At 62.2% G+C, this 19,184-nt stretch overlaps 1 protein-coding gene across 2 annotated transcripts in view; it reads right to left on the reverse strand.

The window, feature by feature from the left end:
- Window positions 1–19,184, reverse strand: part of FOXK1 (forkhead box K1) — a 48,858-nt gene that overhangs the window by 16,572 nt on the left and 13,102 nt on the right. Inside the window, exon 2 of one of the 2 annotated variants that reach the window (XM_059699381.1) lies at window positions 2,957–3,142. The exons of the other annotated variant lie outside the window; for it this stretch is intronic. Coding sequence (XP_059555364.1) covers window positions 2,957–3,142 — 186 coding nt within the window. The remainder of the gene's footprint in view (window positions 1–2,956; window positions 3,143–19,184) is intronic. 2 annotated transcript variants of the gene reach the window in all.

Consider the following 19,184-nt stretch of genomic DNA (forward strand, 5'->3'; position numbering starts at 1 on the left):
ACTGTCCCCGCGGGAGTTCGACTGGGAGACCGATCACTCGCTATGATGTGCACTGACCACCAGGGGCCGGCGCGGAATGAAGGAGGTCCCAGCCGGCAGCCAGCAGCCGGGGAAGGGACGCCCCAGCCGGCAGCCAGAAGGAAGGCCCCTATTGGCCCTGATCGCTGGCCAGGCCTAGGGACCTTATAGTGCACAAATTTCATGCACTGGGCCTCTAGTTGTTAATGCGGTCCAGGGTGAGGCTGGGGGTGAGGGAGAGGCTGGGGGTGAGGGTGAGGCTGGGGGTGAGGGAGAGGCTCGGGGTGAGGGAGAAGCTGGGGGTGAGGGAGAGGGGCTCGGGGTGAGGGAGAGGCTCGGGGTGAGGGAGAGGCTGGGGGTGAGGGAGAGGCTGAGGGTGAGGGAGAGGCTGAGGGTGAGGGAGAGGCTGGGGGTGAGGGAGAGGCTGGGGGTGAGGGAGAGGCTGGGGGTGAGGGAGAGGCTGGAGGTGAGGGAGAGGCTGGGGGTGAGGGTGAGGCTGGGGGTGAGGGAGAGGCTGGGGGTGAGGGTGAGGCTGGAGGTGAGGGAGAGGCTGGGGGTGAGGGAGAGGCTGGAGGTGAGGGAGAGGCTGGGGGTGAGGGAGAGGCTGGGGGTGAGGGTGAGGCTGGGGGTGAGGGTGAGGCTGGGGGTGAGGGAGAGGCTGGAGGTGAGGGAGAGGCTGGGGGTGAGGGAGAGGCTGGGGGTGAGGGAGAGGCTGGGGGTGAGGGAGAGGCTGGGGGTGAGGGTGAGGCTGGGGGTGAGGGTGAGGCTGGGGGTGAGGGTGAGGCTGGGGGTGAGGGAGAGGCTGGGGGTGAGGGAGAGGCTGAGGGTGAGGGAGAGGCTGGGGGTGAGGGTGAGGCTGGGGGTGAGGGTGAGGCTGGGGGTGAGGGTGAGGCTGGGGGTGAGGGAGAGTTTGGGGGTGAGGGTGAGGCTGGGGGTGAGGGTGAGGCTGGGACTCAGGGAGAGGCTGAGGTTTGGGGTGGGGCTGCCCGCTGAGGTCTCCCTGGCCGCGTGGAGCACACCACGCCATCATGGGCCCTCGCAGCTCTGGTGCTGCTGGATTAAGGGTCAGCCTCAGGGCGACACACAGCCTCACACATTCCGAGTGCACAGGCCATGTCCGTGCATCTGCGAGTTGTGTAACCACCACAGCGTCTCATTCCAGACATTTCCTCGCGCCGGGAAGAAAGGCCCTGCCACCACCCAGCCGCGGCCGCTCCCCGACTTCCTGTCCCTGCACTTCCTGTCCCTGCACATCTGCCTGCTCTGCTGGCTTCTCACCAGCTGGCCCTGCACATGGCACACTGCTGTCGAGGCACCACACTGAACATGCCTTCAGCCCGAACCGCGTCCACGGAAGGGCAGCCACCTCCCATGTGTCCACTCATCGGCTGGTGGACCTGAGCTGTCTGCTTTGGGGCTGGACGGACCTCATTGCTGAGCCTGGCGTGCGCGCCCACGGACCTCCCTGCCGAGCCCGGCGTGCGCGCTTCTATGCGACCTTGGGCCCAGTGCACGGCTGGGTCAGATGGAACACTGTTGAACTGTGAAGAACTGCAGACTGTTTTCCAGAGGCTGCTCGCTGTGCTGCACTACGTTCTACCCGTGTGCTCATCACATGCGTGGAAAGGCAGGAGCACTTCACAGCACAATCTAAGCCTGGGCTCAGGTGGGGCCTCCCTCGAAACTCGGGTTCGAAGTGTGGACACACAAGGACGCAGCTAAGTCTGGGCCTCAGAGCAGAGCCACGCGGGACGAGTAAAACGAGCAAAACGAGCTCGAGCAGAGACTTTGGTGAGTGCTGGCCACGCGGAGCAGCACAGCGCGGACGGCACTGAGGACAGACACAAGGCCCGGGGGCCGAGGAGCCTGCCCCACCCCCCGGCCGCCTGCCCCGGGCCAGGCCCCGGACTTGAGCGGGGCCCATTTGCAGCTGCCCCCGAACTCTCTCTGCAGGAGCAGGACACACCTATCACGGGCCCTGGGGGAACCGACTCCCGCAGCTCAATGCCAGCGACTCCCAACGTGTGACCAACACGTCTCGGTGGAAAACAAAGGCGCCAGCGACACGGGATCATCACAGAGATGAACCCGCGTGTGGTTCCCAAGAGGAGCCGGGCCCAGGGAGGAAACAGCCACTGGGTTCGCGGTGAGCCTGGTGCACAGGGAGGCAGACCAGCCGCTAGCACAGCCCTGCGCTCACAGCGGCGCCTGTGGTCCGAGGCCCTGGCAGAGCCCGTGTGCCTCCCGGGGCTGACACTGCGCCCGGACGCACAGCCCTGCGGAGACGCCGGGGGCCGGGGAGGCGAATCGCCAAGTGCGCGCGATGGGGCTTCAGGGCCACACACACACACACACACACACACACACACACACTGAAGGCAGGAAAGCCATGTCGTTTTAAAACGTCCTCAGCGAAGCAGGAGACGATCTGAAAATGCATTAAGCCTGACCCACAAACACTTCATGCCACAGGGAGATGGCGCGGGCGGCCGCGGTGACGGGAGACCAGGGTGGGCAGGTGCCGGTGCCTGACCGCAGACAGCTCGGCCGCCGGCCTGCACGCCGACCTCTGGTGGCAGGCTTCCCTCTGGAGCTGCCCTGAGGCTGTCACATCGAGACCGACGGGGACTCACACACACGGTTAACATGCTCTCACGTCTTAGAGAGCCTGTGCTTGCTGTCAAAGGCCCTCACATTTCAGACCGGCAGCGTGACGAGCGGGGCGGGACCTGCGCTTTGTGAGAGAATTCTCCGGGGACCTGTGCCAGGAGCCAGGTCCCCAGATGCTCCTCCAGCTTCAAAATGCCACCCAGGGCGTCTCCAGCTGCGCAGCGCCCACGCAGGCCCCACTCGTCCACCCAATCTCCTCCTCAGCACCCCTGGCGCCCAGGCCCCGGCCCGCAGAGGAGCCGGGAGCTCCGGGGGCTGAGCTGCTCACCTGATGGTGCCGGTCGGGGAGGGGATGGGGCTGACCAGGCTCCGGAGGTCCGGCTCCGGAATGTGGATCCTCAGAGGGGAGATCTGGGGGTAGAGCGGCCGCAGCGGCGAGGCAGGGGCCTCCTCCTGGTGGTAGAGCGCCGTGAACTGGATCTTGATGACCGTGCTGGGGAAGCGGAAGGTGCACCTGCAGAGAGAGGGAGAGCCGCGTCAGCTCAGAGCAGAGGAGAAAGCGCAGTCAGGAGGGACCTGCCCACGGGCCCTGAGCCTGCACAGCCTCGCGGGCCCGGCCCGTGCTCCATCGGGCGCTTTCTAGCGCTGACACCGCTCTCCTTCGTGCCGGGAACAGGAGACAGGAACCGCCAGGACCTCTGACGTCATCTCCAGCGGAGGCCCAGCAGGCAGAGCGCTCCGTCCACTGTCTGTCGGCGGCTCGCCGCCCCGAGCGCACTGGCTGGGAGGCTGGGCTGCGTGGGCGCGGTGGTTTTAACGACGGAGCCGACCTGAAGCACAGGCGCCCGTGAACCTGCCGCCGGCGTCGGGAGCAGCGGGACACACACAGGCTGGCGGGGCTTCAGCTTGCTCTGGGCGGGAGGAGCTGGTGTTCTCCGCTGGCAGAGACCACGCGCTAACACGCCAATGCCGCCGGGGCCAGGGGCCGCCCCATCACGTGTGTCCATGACCCCAGGGCGCCACTGTGAGGAGTCTGGGCGGTCCTGACCCCGCAGCCCTTCTCACGTCCAGGCCGACGCGTTCCCCACGAACTGCTGGCGGCACGCGTGGTGACACGGGAACCGGGCAAAGCGGCCGCCCAGACAGTGACAGCCGAGCAGCGGCTCCCGTGACAAGCGGGCGAGGAAGCACCAGCGCCACCTCCAGCACCCGCATCGCTCGGAAGGCGCCCCTCGTGCCGCGCAGCTCCTGGCAGGGCCGCGGGCTCTCGGGACGGCTGGGGCCTCCCAGCAGCTGCTCCGCCACGCCCGCCGCTTCCTAATTCAGCGCCATGTCTGAGCAGATGCCCAGCCCCGCCCGCGGACCCGGCAGGCAGCCCTCACGCCAGTCCCCGCTGCTCTCATAAACAGCCGTTGTTATGAAACGAGACAGAAGATGTCGCCCGGGTTCCAGGTCACCCCCCTCCGGGTGACCCCCTCCCACGCTGTCACTCGCGGGACGTGCACCTGCTCTGAACGCCGCCTGCACGGATCGCAGAGAAAGCTGGGGTCCCACAGGCTCGCCGGCCGGTGCCGATCCTCCCGGAGACTGAGCGACGGGCTGCACGTGGTCCCCAAGGGGGCGCCGGCCGGCAGGGAGCCCCAGGACGCCGCTGACCCACAGGCCCTGCGTCTCTATTTCCAAACTAAGACGGGACAAAGGCTTTGACGCTCCCGCGCTGCTTCCGTGTGGGGCTGCTGACCCTGAACGCCAGGTCAGGGCTGGGGGTCCGTCACGGTCTGCACCACCCATGGTTCTGCCTAGAGCCGCCAGGGCTCTGGAAACATCCTGCCTGCTTCTCCTTTAAGCCACAGTTAAAGCCACACTGCCGTCCCCCACCTTCTACACACACACACACACACGCACACACATGCACACACACGCACACACACGTGCGCACACACCTGTCCCACAGCATTAGACATGAAGGCAACGATAATGACAAGCAGTTTCCGTGGCCTTTCCCTGTCTCTTCCTTTAGCTGCTACAAAGGAACAAACAAGCCCGGTGCCTGCCCGCCCAGGGCACGCCGTGGCCTCGCCGTGCACTGTGGAGGTCTGTGCGGGGTGACCGGGGCCACCACGGTCACCCAGAGAGAGGACGCGCTTCAGCCGAGAGCCACAGGCAGACGGGAGTCGTTGCAGACGGTGTAGGTGAAGGCGAGAGATGGCCCACGGTCCCGAGGGAAGCTCTCGCCTGGGGCCTGGACGGGCCTCGGAGACTGTCCCTGCCCCCACCGAACGGCTTGCTAACCAAAGGAGACGCTCCGGGCAGAGGAGAGCGCCTCGGAGGCCTCCCAGGCCCCAGCTAAGGCGGAGGACATGAGCGCGCCGACGGCTGCCGTCCGGCGGCACCCACAGGCCGGGCATGCGCTGCCCCCGAGCCTGGCACCACCAGTGACTGTTCGCAGACAGCTTCCTGCCGTGATGGAAGTTTCCAGCGAAGGCTTAACGATAAACACTGTCACACTATTTACTGCAACAGCGACCTCAAGGCATCTCCGGACCCACTCCCCCAAACACCGCAGCAGGGCCTCCCTCGGAGGAGGACAAAGAGCCCAGGAAGCGACTGAACTTTAAGCTGGCGTGTCCCGGGGGCTGGCGCCCGCCCAGTGCGCTCCCTGAACATCGGCAGCCTGGTCCCGGCCCGCGCTGGGTTTAGGGAGCGAGCTTCGCAGTTAACGCTGCCCCCGAGGGAGCGCCACGCTCTCCCTGGACCCGGCCACATCGCGCCCGCCTGCAGCAGGGAGGCTCCGGGCCGCCAGCTGCCCCGCAGGGCCATCCCCTTCATGGCACAGAGGTCTGGCCCTGAGTAGAGACAGGCAGTGGGCGGCTGCAGAGGCTGGGGCGGGGCTGGGGTGGACAGTGACCGCCGCTGGGTGTGGGTTTCTTTCAGCGCTGACACACGTGCTCAGATCAGTGTGGCGATGGCTGCAACATGCTAAAGCCCATGCCTGAACAGTTTAAATGAGACGCTGTGGGACTGACACAGGACAGTGCCGACTCGTGTGCACACAGTATGTCCAGTTCTCTTTCGTTTTCTCCCTTGACACTGATTTAAAGAAACTGCTTTAAGCCCTGGCTGGTTTGGCTCAGTGGATAGAGCGTCGGCCTACAGACTGAGGGTCCCAGGTTCAATTCCGGTCAAGGGCACATGCCTGGGTTGTGGGCTCCATCCCCAGTAGGCTGCTAATCAATGATTCTCTCTCATCATTGATGTTTCTGTTCTCTCTCCCTCTGCCTTCCTCTCTGAAATCAATAAAAATATCCTATCTAATAAAAGAGAAACACGGTAATTAGCCGTACCTCTGCTACCCTTCCCATTGGCTAATCAGGGCGATATGCAAATTAACTGCCGGCCAAGATGGCAGCCATCAGCCAGGCAGCTTGAAGCGAACATGAGGCTTGCTTGCCTCAGTGACAGAGGAAGCCAACCTTCCCTGCCTGCCGCTGCTGGCCTCTGAGCTTGCAGTTTGAAACATTGTTACAAATATAGAATCTAAACAAAACCTCAGAAACCTGCTTTCAGTCAGCCGGGATCTCAGAGCTGGAGTTGAAACAGTGTTTCGATTATAGAACCCAAACAAACCAGATACCTGCTTTCAGCAGCTGAGGCCTCAGAGCTGGAGCCAAGCCTCAGAGCTAAAGCTGGCCCAGAATAAAAAAGAAAAAGAAAAGAAAAAAAGGAGCAGTTGGGAGCTTCAGTCACCCCCCAGCCTGAAAACATCCCTCAGCCCCTCACCCAGACTGGCCAGGCACCCCAGTGGGGACCCCCACCCTGAAGGGGTTGTGACCAGCTTCAAACAGCCATCAGCCCCTCACCCAGGCTGGCCAGGCACCCAAGCAGGATCCCCACCCTGATCCAGGACACCCTTCAGGGCAAACCAGCCAGCCCCCACCCGTGCACCAGGCCTCTATCCTATATAGTAAAAGGGTAATATGCCTCCCAGCACCGGGATCAGCGGAGCCACGAGGCCTCCTGGCACCAGGATCAGCGTGACAGGGGGCAGTGCCCAAACCCGCTGATCGCCCTGCGGCTCTGTGTGTGACAGGGGGCGGGGCCACAACCTCCCTATCCGCCCTGCTCTGTTCATGACAGGGGAAGGCGCCCCAACCCCCTGATCAGCCCTGTTCTGTGCCTGATAGGGGGGAGCTCCCCAACCCCCTGATCACCCTGCGGCTCTGTGTGTGACAGGGTGTGGCGCCCCAAACCCCTCATCAGCCCTGCTGTGTGTATGACAGGGTGTGGCGCCCCAAACGCCCCCCCCCCCCACGGGCCCTGCTCTGTGCGTGACAGGGTACGGAGCCCCAACCCCCCTGATGGGCCCTGCTCTGTGAGTGACAGGGGCAGCACCCCAACCCCGATTGGCCGTGCTCTGTGCGTGACAGGGGGTGGCGCCGCAACCTCCCCATCGACCCTGCCTTGAGTGTGACAGGGGGCGGTGCCCCAACTCCCCAATCGGCCCTGCTCTGAGCCCGACCAGGGGCTGCACCTAGGGATTGGGCCTGCCCTCTGCCACCCAGGAGCAGGCCCAAGCTAGCAGGTCATTATCTCCCGAGGGGTCCCAGACTGCAAGAGGGCACAGGCTGAGCTGAGGGACACCCCCTCCCTCCGAGTGCACAAATTTTTGTGCACCGGGCCTCTAGTCTATAATAATAAAAGAGAATGATGCAAACTGACCATCCCTCGCGATGCCCACAAGCCACGCCTACCAGCCAATCAGGAGTGGGTATGCAAATAAACCTGACAAAAATGGCAGGTTAATTTGCATATGCAGGTGTCAAGCGCCCTGGGAGGTAAAGGTGGCCGTGGGCTCCCGGGACCATCGCCAGCCCCGGGAGGTGAGCCTGGCTGTGCCAAGCTACACCCACGGGCTCCCGGGACCTTCACGGGCAGAGAGCAGAGCGGGAGAGCAGGTGGAGAGCAGGAGGTTTGGAGCACTTGGCAGAGCAGGAGACCACTGTAAATAGAGCAGAGCGAGAGGGAGGGCGGCTTGGAGGGCGCAGCTCCCTCTGTCACCCCAGCTTCCTCATCACAGCTGTGGAAACTGACAGCAGGGAGGAGGAAGCCCCACCCCCACAGAATCAGCCAGAATCAGCCATTGGTCAGACAGCTCTCAGCAGCCTGACAGCCAGGACTCTCATTCACCTGCATCTCAGACTGTGACAGTAGAGAGGTGGGACTATGTCTAAAGAACAACTGTTGATACAACGTAGCTCTGCAGCCGAAAGATGCCGGCGTTATCGGCAGAAAATGTCTGCAGAGCAGCGTGCGTCTGATCTTGAAAAAAGGCAGCGCCTGCGACAGGGTGTATCTGAAGACCAGCTACTGGAAAAACGTCACTCTGATGCCGAAAAACACCGGCGTTATCGACCGAAAATGTCTAAAGACCAACGTGCCTTTGAAGTTGAAAGAAGGCGGTGGCGATTACAGAGTATGTCTAGAGAACAGTCATCAAGAAGTACTACCAATATCGGTAGGAACTGCCTTCTCAGCGAAAATGGAGTACATGAGGATGCAATCCTCGAACATAGTTGTGGTGGAATGACTGTTCGATGTGAATTTTGCCTATCTCTAAATTTCTCTGATGAAAAACCATCCAATGGGAAATTTACTCGATGTTGTAGCAAAGGGAAAGTCTGTCCAAATGCTATACATTTTCCAGATTACCAGGCATATTTAAAAAGATTAATGACAAACGAAGATTCTGACCGTAAAAATTTCATGGAAAATATTCGTTCCATAAATAGTTCTTTTGCTTTTGCTTCCATGGGTGCAAATATTGCATCGCCATCAGGATATGGGCCATACTGTTTTAGAATACATGGACAAGTTTATCACCATACCGGAACTTTACACCCTTCGGATGGTGTTTCTCGGAAGTTTGCCCAACTCTATATTTTGGATACAGCCGAACCTACAAATAAAAGATTAGCAATGCTAGAAAACCAGGGCTGCTCAGAAAGACTAATGATCAACACCAACAACCTCGTGCATGAAATAAGTGAATTAACAAAATCGTACAAGATGCTCCATGAGGTAGAAAAGGAAGCCCAATCTGAAGCAGCAGTGAAAGGTGTTGCTCCCACAGAAGTAACAATGGCAATTAAGTACGATCATAACAGGGACCCAAGTAGATACAATTCTCCCCGTGTAACCCAGGTTGCTGTCATATTCAGAAACGGAGATGGAGAACCTCCTTTTGAAAGGGACTTGCTCATTCATTGTAAACCAGATCCCAATAATGCAAATGCCACTAAAATAAAACAAATCAGTATCAATATCCTGTTTCCTACATTAGATGCAATGACATATCCTATTCTTTTTCCACATGATGAACAAGGCTGGGGGACAGATATTGCATTAAGACTCAGAGACAACAGTGTAATCGACTATAATACTAGACAAAATGTAAGGACACGAGTCACACAAATGCAGTATTATGGATTTCATCTCTCTGTGCGGGACACTTTCAATCCTATTTTAAATGCAGGAAAATTAACTCAACAGTTTATCGTGGATTCGTATTCAAAAATGGAGGCCAACTGGATAAATTTCATCAAAGCAAACCAATCTAAGTTGAGAGTTGAAAAATATAGTGGTTTGATGGATTATCTCAAATCTAGATCTGAAAATGACAATGTGCCTATTGGTAAAATGATAATACTTCCATCATCTTCTGAGGGTTGTCCCAGAAACATGCAGCAGCGATATCAGGATGCTATGGCAATTGTAACGAAGTATGGCAAGCCCGATTTATTCATAACCATGACATTCAACTCCAAACAATTTACAACGCTGGCAAAAAGTTGAAAACAGACCTGACTTGGTAGCCAGAATTTTTAATATTAAGCTGAATGCTCTTATAAATGATATCTATAAATTCCATTTATTTGGCAAAGTAATAGCTAAAATTCATGTCATTGAATTTCACAAACACGGACTGCCTCACGCTCACATCCTCTAATTAATTCCCTTTCAATGTGCATGAATTTCGTGCACTGGGCCATACACACACACACACACACACACACACACACACACACACACACACAACTTTAAAAAGCCTGGGTGGCCTAACCCAGACCTCACAATGTGGCCCAGCCACAACGTCACCACTGCTCATTGGGCTTGACGGACACCAAGCACAAGACACGGCCTTGTCCCACAGGCCGGACATTCTTCAAGATTTGGCTCCCAAGGCCCCCTCCTCCTCCAGGGAGCCCTCCCTGATAGCCCGGCTCATCCCGTGCAGGGGGTTAGGTCACTCTATTCCCTGCACATACAGCACACACGTGCACGTGTATCTTCCATGTACCAGGAAGAGTACATGCACATGGACTGATGCGTGGGTACAAGGCAGAATGAGAGAATTCTCCACGCAGTGTAACACGCCACAGCAACGTGGAGTGAGGCTCTGTGCAGTCTCCAAACAGAGACGTTCTCAGGCTTTTCCCATCAAGCCTCATTGGCAAGGGTGTGAGAACACGTCTTCGCTGCTGAGCAGAATCAAGCTGGGGAGAGATCGGAGGGCTTTCGGGGCAAGGAGAGCGCCGTCACCATCCCACAGAGCGGGAGCCATGCTCTGCCTGCTCAAGTCCCCACAGCGCTTAGAGAAGTCACGTGAAAAGGAGCCGTCTGGGCCAGCCCCACCCTGCAGGGCCAGCAGGGTGCGGTGTCCCTGGCCAGGCTGCGTGGGCCTGGGTGTCGCGAGGGGACTGGAGTGGTCTGCAGGGCTGGGTGTCTGCCTGTCCTGACCCTGGTCTGAGGGGGAGTCAGGGCAGACCGCCCCGCTGCGCAGACAGCTCCCTCCCCCAGCTGTGGCTCTCCTCACCCCCCCCCTCCCCACGCCGGACCTGAGCGCGCTTGGCGCCCGGCCCGCCTCCTGGAAGGACTGGCATCTCCTGCGAGAGGCCCAGGCAAGGAGCTTGGGCCACCAGCTCGCGGCCAGTTGCGACCACGCCCGTTCCCAGCGCACCGCACGCCCCACAGCGGGCAGGTCAGAGCTCGCCGCACCGCCCAGAGCGAGAGAGAAAGCGAAGCTGTGACTGAGCCGCTCCACGTGGGCAGCAGCGCAAACATCCTCTGGCCGAGACTCCAGGTAAAACCCACTCGCAGGTCCCTCTGCTGAGGAACACGCCTCGGACCAGAGCTGAAAGGAGGGTCCGGCACATCCCCTGGGAGTTTCTAGAACAACCGATGCTGGTGGCCACGGGCAGGGAGCGGGAGGAGGGACAGGAAGCTCAGCCGTCTCCTTGGTGTCGGGCTTCAGGCAGCAACAGAAGTGACGTCAGTCACCCAGGCACCCCTCACCCTGCACCGGCTCAGCCACGGCCTCTGGGGGCTCAGTTGACCCCTCTGCTCACCGCCAGCTCACCGCCCCCCATCACCCCCGGAGGCGCTACGCGGTCCTGCTCCTGCAGGTAAAGTGCTGCATTTACACTGAATTCAGCCCGATTCTGAAATGGAAACTGCCCTTCACTGAACACCAGGAGCCTGACCGTCTCTCCCGCTCCGTCCAGGGCGCGGCGGGCACCACCGCCACAGGCCCAGCCACAGGGGCCGCGGGAGACGCCGGGGTGCCCACCGCTCGAGTGCTGCCTTCCGCCCAGGGCCCGGGCGCCTGCTGTGACCACCAGGACCAGATGGAGGCCGGTCCTCACGCCATGGAATTCCAGCCATGCCCCCGGGAGCGCCGGGCACGCACAGCACAGGGGTTCTCTGAACGGGGAACGCTAATAGCGATGGAGATGGCAACGAGGCAAAAACAAAAGATGAACAAACAAAAACACAAAAAACATCCCAGAGACATTCACAGCCTCCCAGGAGAAAAATGCTGACGTTTCATCAGAGAAGTCGCCGTGTAAGACCGTCTGACAGCCCGTCCGCCTGCGGCTCAGGAAGCACATTCAGACAAGCGGGGGTGAGACGGCTCGGACCGGAGGCCGGAGGTCCCAGGCCTCACCCTCGGGCGCAGACCAGCCCTGCGCACAGTGTGCCCCAGGCCTTGCCCACGGGCGCTCGGGCCAGCACGTCGGAGGCCGGCCTGGGGTCAGAATGCCTCTGCGCCCGCACCCTCAGCGCCTGGGGCCACCGGGAAGCACTGGGTGTGCCCTCCCCGCCCACCAGGGCCGTGCCAGGGGAGAGCTAATGAGACCAAGATTTAAATCAGACCCAAAATCTTCAACCATCGCACCCGCATGTCCTGGGAACAACATCAAACTGCCCGTTCTACAGGATGAGGAAGATCTCAAACAGAATGGGAGCAGCGCCAGACACCCGCAGAACGCGGCCAGAACCCCGGCCGGGCTGTGCAGCGCCCGCCACACACCGAGGAGCAAGGAGAGATCCGGCGGGCAGGGTGCAGGCTCCCCGAGGCCCGCCCTGAGGCCTGTGGCTCAGTGGCCCCAGGAGCCGGAGTGAGGGGGGTGAGAACGGCTCAGGAAGGCTCGCTGCCATGTCCCAGGTCTGGCAACAAAGGCAACCCTACAGGAAGGCGAGGCAGGACCAGAGGATGAGCCCCCCCGCCCCCCGAAACTGAAGACGAAGACGTCCCTGGGGCCAGAGAGGTGAGAACAGCCCAGTTCAGGGGCTGGGAGCAGAGCTGGGGGAGTCCTCAGGGCCCGGGGCAGGGCCCCAGGAAAGCCAGCAAAGGGGTTCATCGGAGTCTCACCAGGAGGCCGCGAGGACGCTACAGGGGGAGTCACGTCAAGCCACACGTAGGAACTTGGAAAGAACTCAAAACTCCACCATCAAGAGAACTCAGGTTAGTCAGCAAGGACACGCAGAGGCTGGTCACCGAGGAGGGCCCAGGCGCACACGCACACGCACACGCGAGGACACCCATGTCGCCCAGCACCAGGGAAGCCACCGTGGCTCCGCGTCAGATGGCCAGGTGCCGGGGGGCTGGGGAGCGGATCCTTGTGCGCTGGGGCGGGAATGGAAAACGGCAGTTTCTTAAACGGAACGTAGGCCCTGATACAGCTAGCAACTGTCCTCCAGGCACGTGGCCCAGAGAAGGACAACACGTGTCCACGCAGGACCCGGACACGACTGCGCAGCAGCTTTATGTGCAACAGCCCCCAAGGAGCCAACCACACGTCCCTCCGTGGGGGGCTGGGCCGGGGTGGGAGCCCCACCGTGGAGCAGCGATGACGGCAGTAAAGGGGGGTTACTCAGCAGTAAAAGGGATGAGCTGCAACAGCTGGATGAAGGCGGGATGCGGAGTCCGAAAGAGCCAAACTCGAGAGGAATGTCCGTCCGTGCGCAGCGCTCTCAGGACGACAATCTGAGCTGCGGGGCGGGCTGGTGTGACGCCGGGTGATGGGCAGGGGTGTGGCGGTGGCGGGGACGGTGATGCAGACCTGCACGTGTGGTCACGGACAGCCACACACACGCTGCTTCCTGGTTGGGACGTTGCCCCCCAGTCACTGAGATGTCCCCAGTGAGGGAGCAGGTGATGGGTCCGGGGCCTCTCTGGGAGCCTGCAGGCCGGCCAGGGAGCCGTAGCAGGGACAGCCTCGCGTGCCTCCTGCGCCCGGACTGCGGTGGGAGGACACGGAAGCTCATGGCCGGGCCCCCATGTCGACCGGGTCTGCAGACATTCGTCAGGGCCAGGAGGCGAGGCGAAGGCGCGGGCAGTCACTGCGCCCACATAGAAGACAGGCTGTCCGGCTCGACCAGAACACGAGCTCACGGCTCAGACGCCCCGAGCACGGTCCCCAGGCCCGGAGGAATCCCAGCCCTGCCCCCAGGAGCAGCCCACTTGCTGAGCTAAAAACACCCTGGCACAGGGGCCTCAGAAGGAAGCGCTCCCTTTTATAGACGAAGACGCAGATTCCCGGAGAGGAAGAGGCTGCTAGCCTGGGGGCGCTGGGCCAGGACCCGGCGCTCGAGCCAGGGGCCCCCATCACAGCCTCACCCGCCCTTCGCCTGACAGGCGCTTCACTGCAAACACCCACACAGACAACAGCCAGCATTAACTTTTATTTTTAAAAATCAAGCCATGCCCTAGCTGGCTGGCTCAGTGGCTAGAGCGTCGGCCTGCGGACTGAAGGGTCCCAGGTTCACTTCTGGTCAAGGGCACAGGCCTGGGGTTGCGGGCTCGATCCCCAGCAGGGGGCGTGCAGGAGGCAGCTGGTCAATGATTCCCTCTCATCATTGATGTTTTATCTCCCTCTCCCTTCCTCTCTGATATCAACAAAAATATATTTAAAAATAAATAAAATAAAAAATCAAGCCATGAGCTCGGAATGGCTCATAAATTCACAGGCGAATCCCAGGTGAGTGATGTGCCTGGTCTGGAAGCAGCCCCGAGCCTGCCAGCGGCAGGGGACCCTCGAGGACCAGCCCCACGCAAGGAGGGTGCTCACTGCACCGCCGGACCTGGGACCTGGGACGGGGAGGAACACATGGGCCCCCCTTGTCCCCGCCCTGGGTCCAGGCCAACTGGGCTGCGCTGTGCTCAGCTCTGAGTCTCACTTGGTGGACGCCACTGCCGTCTGTCCCTCTGGGAATGAGGACCATGGTTCCCACAAACTCTGCCGAGAGGCACCAAGCCCTTTGTCCCAGATCCCAGGGGACAGGCCGGGGGGCACCCTGAGCCCCTTTCTGTGTGCGCTGCTCCCACTCTATCATCCGAGAAGCCGCTGGGGGCCCGCTGCAGAGGAAGCTGCGGGGCCTGCAGAGCCGGCGTTAGCAGCCAGGGCTGCGCCTGGTCTCGGGCCTGCCCAGCCACCAGCAAGACCCCGCGCCGCCCTCAGCCCCGCAGTGAGTCTCCCAGCAGCTGAGTCACCCAGCACCCTCCTCGCCCGCTCGGCTGGGCTCTGCTCAGAGGACGGTGGCTCTGCAGGCTCCGTGGGGGGGAGGGGGGGAGCGGGGGCAGCTCCCGCCCTTGTGCCCGTGGAGGCCTCGCAGCTGCCAGGGCACCCACAGCCGCCCCCCGCCCCCCTGCGAGGTTCCTGCCCAGAGGAAGCTGGGAGTGCGGCCTACGCCGGCCTCCACCCACGGGAGCCACTGCTTCTTGCGGTTCCCTCTGCCCCGGGAGCGGGAGGGCAGGCGGTGACGCGTGTGCACGCCCCACGCACGGCGTCCTGGAGGGACACGCACACAGGCTGAGGCTGAGAGGGAGCAGGCAGTTATCTCATTCACGGCTTCCTGTATGAGACCCGGGTGGGTGCTGGGAGGCGTGGGTGCTGGGAGCGTGGATGCTGGGAGCGTGGGTGCTGGGAGCGTGGATGCTGGGAGCGTGGGTGCTGGGAGCGTGGGTGCTGGGAGGCGTGGGTGCTGGGAGCGTGGGTGCTGGGAGCGTGGGTGCTGGGAGCGTGGATGCTGGGAGGCGTGGTTGCTGGGAGCGTGGGTGCTGGGAGCGTGGGTGCTGGGAGCGTGGATGCTGGGAGGCGTGGGTGCTGGGAGCGTGGATGCTGGGAGGCGTGGGTGCTGGGAGCGTGGATGCTGGGAGCGTGGGTGCTGGGAGCGTGGATGCTGGGAGCGTGGATGCTGGGAGCGTGCATGCTGGGAGCGTGGATGCTGGGAGCGTGGGTGCTGGGAGGCGTGGGTGCTGGGAGCGTGGGTGCTGGGAGGCGTGGGTGCTGGGAGCGTGGATGCTGGGAGCGTGGATGCTGGGAGCGTGGATGCTGGGAGGCGTGGGTGCTGGGAGCGTGGGTGCTGGGAGGCGTGGGTGCTGGGAGCGTGGATGCTGGGAGCGTGGATGCTGGGAGCGTGGGTGCTGGGAGCGTGGGTGCTGGGAGCGTGGGTGCTGGGAGCGTGGGTGCTGGGAGCGTGGGTGCTGGGAGCGTGGATGCTGGGAGCGTGGGTGCTGGGAGCGTGGATGCTGGGAGGCGTGGGTGCTGGGAGCGTGGATGCTGGGAGCGTGGGTGCTGGGAGCGTGGGTGCTGGGAGCGTGGGTGCTGGGAGCGTGGGTGCTGGGAGCGTGGATGCTGGGAGCGTGGGTGCTGGGAGGCGTGGGTGCTGGGAGCGTGGATGCTGGGAGGCGTGGGTGCTGGGAGCGTGGATGCTGGGAGCGTGGATGCTGGGAGCGTGCATGCTGGGAGCGTGGATGCTGGGAGCGTGGGTGCTGGGAGCGTGGGTGCTGGGAGCGTGGGTGCTGGGAGCGTGGGTGCTGGGAGGCGTGGGTGCTGGGAGCGTGGATGCTGGGAGCGTGGATGCTGGGAGCGTGCATGCTGGGAGCGTGGATGCTGGGAGCGTGGATGCTGGGAGGCGTGGGTGCTGGGAGGCGTGGGTGCTGGGAGCGTGGGTGCTGGGAGCGTGGATGCTGGGAGCGTGGATGCTGGGAGGCGTGGGTGCTGGGAGCGTGGGTGCTGGGAGGCGTGGGTGCTGGGAGCGTGGATGCTGGGAGCGTGGATGCTGGGAGCGTGGATGCTGGGAGCGTGGGTGCTGAGAGCGTGGATGCTGGGAGCGTGGATGCTGGGAGCGTGGGTGCTGGGAGCGTGCGTGCTGGGAGCGTGCGTGCTGGGAGCGTGGGTGCTGGGAGCGTGGATGCTGGGAGCCGTGCATGCTGGGAGCCGATCGCCCTCACGCCCTCTGAGCTTTGAGATGTGAGAAGACACTGCTTCTCCAGGAAACATGAAGTCAGAACCTGAAGCTGCGCCTCAGAAAGAAACCGACAGGATGAGCCCCCCGACCTTAGAGGCCCGGTCCCAGCCGCACAGGCACCCACCACCCAGGAGGGAAGGACGGAGTCTCCCCTCGAGCCCCCGCCGCGGAAGTGACAGGACGGGCCGGGTCAGCGCTCACACGCAGGAGACTTGCCAGCGTCCTCGAGGGGAGTGAGAGGTCCAAGGGCAGGCCACCAGCCCGGCGCGGGAAGCTGGCCCTGTGGCCGCGCCCTGCCCGCCTGCCGGGGTCCTGTCCCTGCCCCCGCCCGCAGGGCCTCGCTCAGGGCGCACGAGGAGCGCAGTGACCACAGACGGGCCATCTCCACTCGCAGGCTCACACGCGGGCGGCCCACAGGCTGAGCTTCCTCCACGACGATTTCAAACCTCAGTGACCAGCAAGCTCCCCGGCAGGAAGGGGCACAAGCCAGCTGACTTGGATGAGTTACCTGAACAGGTGGTGCTGCCGAGCCAAGGGGCTCGGGGTTGGGCTTGCCCACAGACGTATTCCCCCCTTTAACCATAATCCTATCTAATAAAGACGGGATATGCTAATTGACCCTCCTGCTGTTGCAAAGACGGGAGTGCCCACAGCCAGTAAGGAGGGAATATGCTAATTGACTGCCCACCCTCAAAGATGGCGGCGCCCAGTCCCTTCAGCCCCCCAGCCGCCCAGGGCCGGCCGAGGCTTGTGCTGCCGGCAGTGGCAGCAGCAGAGGTGTGATGGGGCGTCGCCTTCCCCTGATCGCCGGGTCACCTCCCCCGGAGGGCTCCAGGACTGTGAGAGGGCAGGCTGGGCTGAGGGACCTCCCTTCAGTGTATGAATTTTCATGCACCAGGCCTCTAGTTTTAAAATAAATCCTGCTCGAAGTTCTGTAGAAGTCACAGCTCTGAGCACAATTTAAAAATAAACGCCCCTCCTGTCAAGTGGAACCAAGAGCGCGGAGATGAGCCAGCGGCAGCCTCAGCCCGTCACAGCCCTGCGCACTGGTCAGCACAGACAGGGCGCACGCGGAGCGCACAGCGCGGCAGACGGGCGGCCATTTCCATGTGGCAGGAGGGGCGGTGCCGGGCGTGGGCTTTGTCTACCCGAGTGCTCGCGCCAGGGAAGGTGGAGGCAGCCGGGTCCGGCCGCCACTTGGAGGTGCTGGTTCCCGGATGGTAGGTCATGGCGTCTCCTTTAGGCAGCGACCCCCGCTGCTCAGGGAGTGGGCCCGCCTCCCGGTCAGCACCTCCCAGACCGACCAACCGACCGACCGAGTGCTTCCACTTAGAGGAGCCCCGTTTCTGAGGCAGGAAGCGAGTGGCACAGTGAGCCTGACGCAGCTGGCCACCGGGCGGCACTGGCCCTCATGCCCTCGGGTTTGTAAAGGGCAGATAAACCGGAGACGATGACAGGCACTGGTGCCGCCTGGTTTCAGATGTCTCCGCACCCTTCCTCTCACGCCCTCGGGCACTGGCCTCCCCCCAGACCCCTGGCACCTGGGTCAGCGGCTGCCCTGGCGCTCTGCCCATTCCTGACCTCAGTTCCTGTGACACTCGGGCACCTCCTGTTCAAGCCAAGCTCGCGTGTCCTCCTCCCTGCACCCCTCTGTGCCTGCACACCTGAGCGCTGCTTCCTGGGCCCTGAGGGAGGCCACCTGGCCGGCCGGCACCAGCCCTGTGACCCGGGAAGGTCCCCGACTGACCCCCCGACACATTGCACGAGCCCGGCCTGGACGTCTGCGTGGCTGGAGCCACCCCGTCCGTGCCGCCTCCCGGGCAGGAGCTGCGGCCAGTGTCCTGGGCCCCTCAGGACCACCTGTCTCAGGCGTGGCCCCGTGAGGAGACCCTGTGTCAGCGGACACAGCAGATGTTCCCACTGACCGGGGAGCCCGCCCTCCGAGCTCGAAGCCCCTGTGGTTAATGGGCAGTGACCGGCTCCCCAACACCAAGGGCCCTGACCTCGCTCCTCAGATGAGAACATGAAGAAACAGAATTTTAAAAGTTTGCACAATAAAAACCGCTGTGAGTCCACTTACCAGCACATACTGCGACCCAAGAGTCATTCCTCTGCCTGCTCTGTCCTCGGCTCAGATGCTGACACCACCTGCGGCCTCGCTGTCAGGTGAGCCCGTGCTCCTGGCGCTCCGGGCGCTCGCGCTGCCGCTGAGGCGGGAGTGTCACCACCCCAGGTGACACGGGAACCTCACTGCCCTGATGTCCACACCAGAGGCACAATATGCAATTTGAATGCTTTTATCATGGGAATTAAACTTTATTGTGGAAAATTGGTTCACAATTTCACCGGAGTTGAATTCTGAAACGGGTCCCTTCGCTGCCTAGCACGCCACGCGGTGCCTGGCCACCATCACCGGTCCCGTGCCCGGGTCGGCCGGAGGCCCCGTGTCTGAGGCGGAGCAGAGCTTAGGGAAGGCCGCAGTGGCGCGTGGGGTCCAGCTGGTCAGGCTTCGCTGGCTGGGCTGGCCTTGACGCCACCACCACGCAGACACTAGGCTCTGGTGGTGCCGGGCCCTATCGGCCAAGAATGAAACCAGCAAACGGCCCGGGGCAGGGAAGGAGTCCCTCCGTGCCGCTCTGAGTCCCCCCCCCCCCCCGCCCCCCCCGTGCACGTCCCAGGCCGGAACACATTTCAGAGCGAGCAGAAGCGTCCACTGGGGAGACTGGGTCATAAAGCGGATTAGCAGCCAGAGCTGGGCGGAGAGGGCGCTAGGGCGGGACACTGACTGGTTTAACTGTTATGCCAATTACACTGTCAGTGGGGGGGGGGGGGGGGGGACACGACCTCTCCCAGAGGCCAGTTCATCAGGACAGTTTTCTCTGAAACACAAACAAGCCAGACGCTGCCCACGGATGCCCACCTGCCCACCTTCCCCGCCAGCCCTGCTCCTGACATTCCCACGG

The sequence above is a fragment of the Myotis daubentonii genome, chromosome 5 (genome assembly GCF_963259705.1).
Source record: "Myotis daubentonii chromosome 5, mMyoDau2.1, whole genome shotgun sequence".
Taxonomy (NCBI): domain Eukaryota; kingdom Metazoa; phylum Chordata; class Mammalia; order Chiroptera; family Vespertilionidae; genus Myotis; species Myotis daubentonii.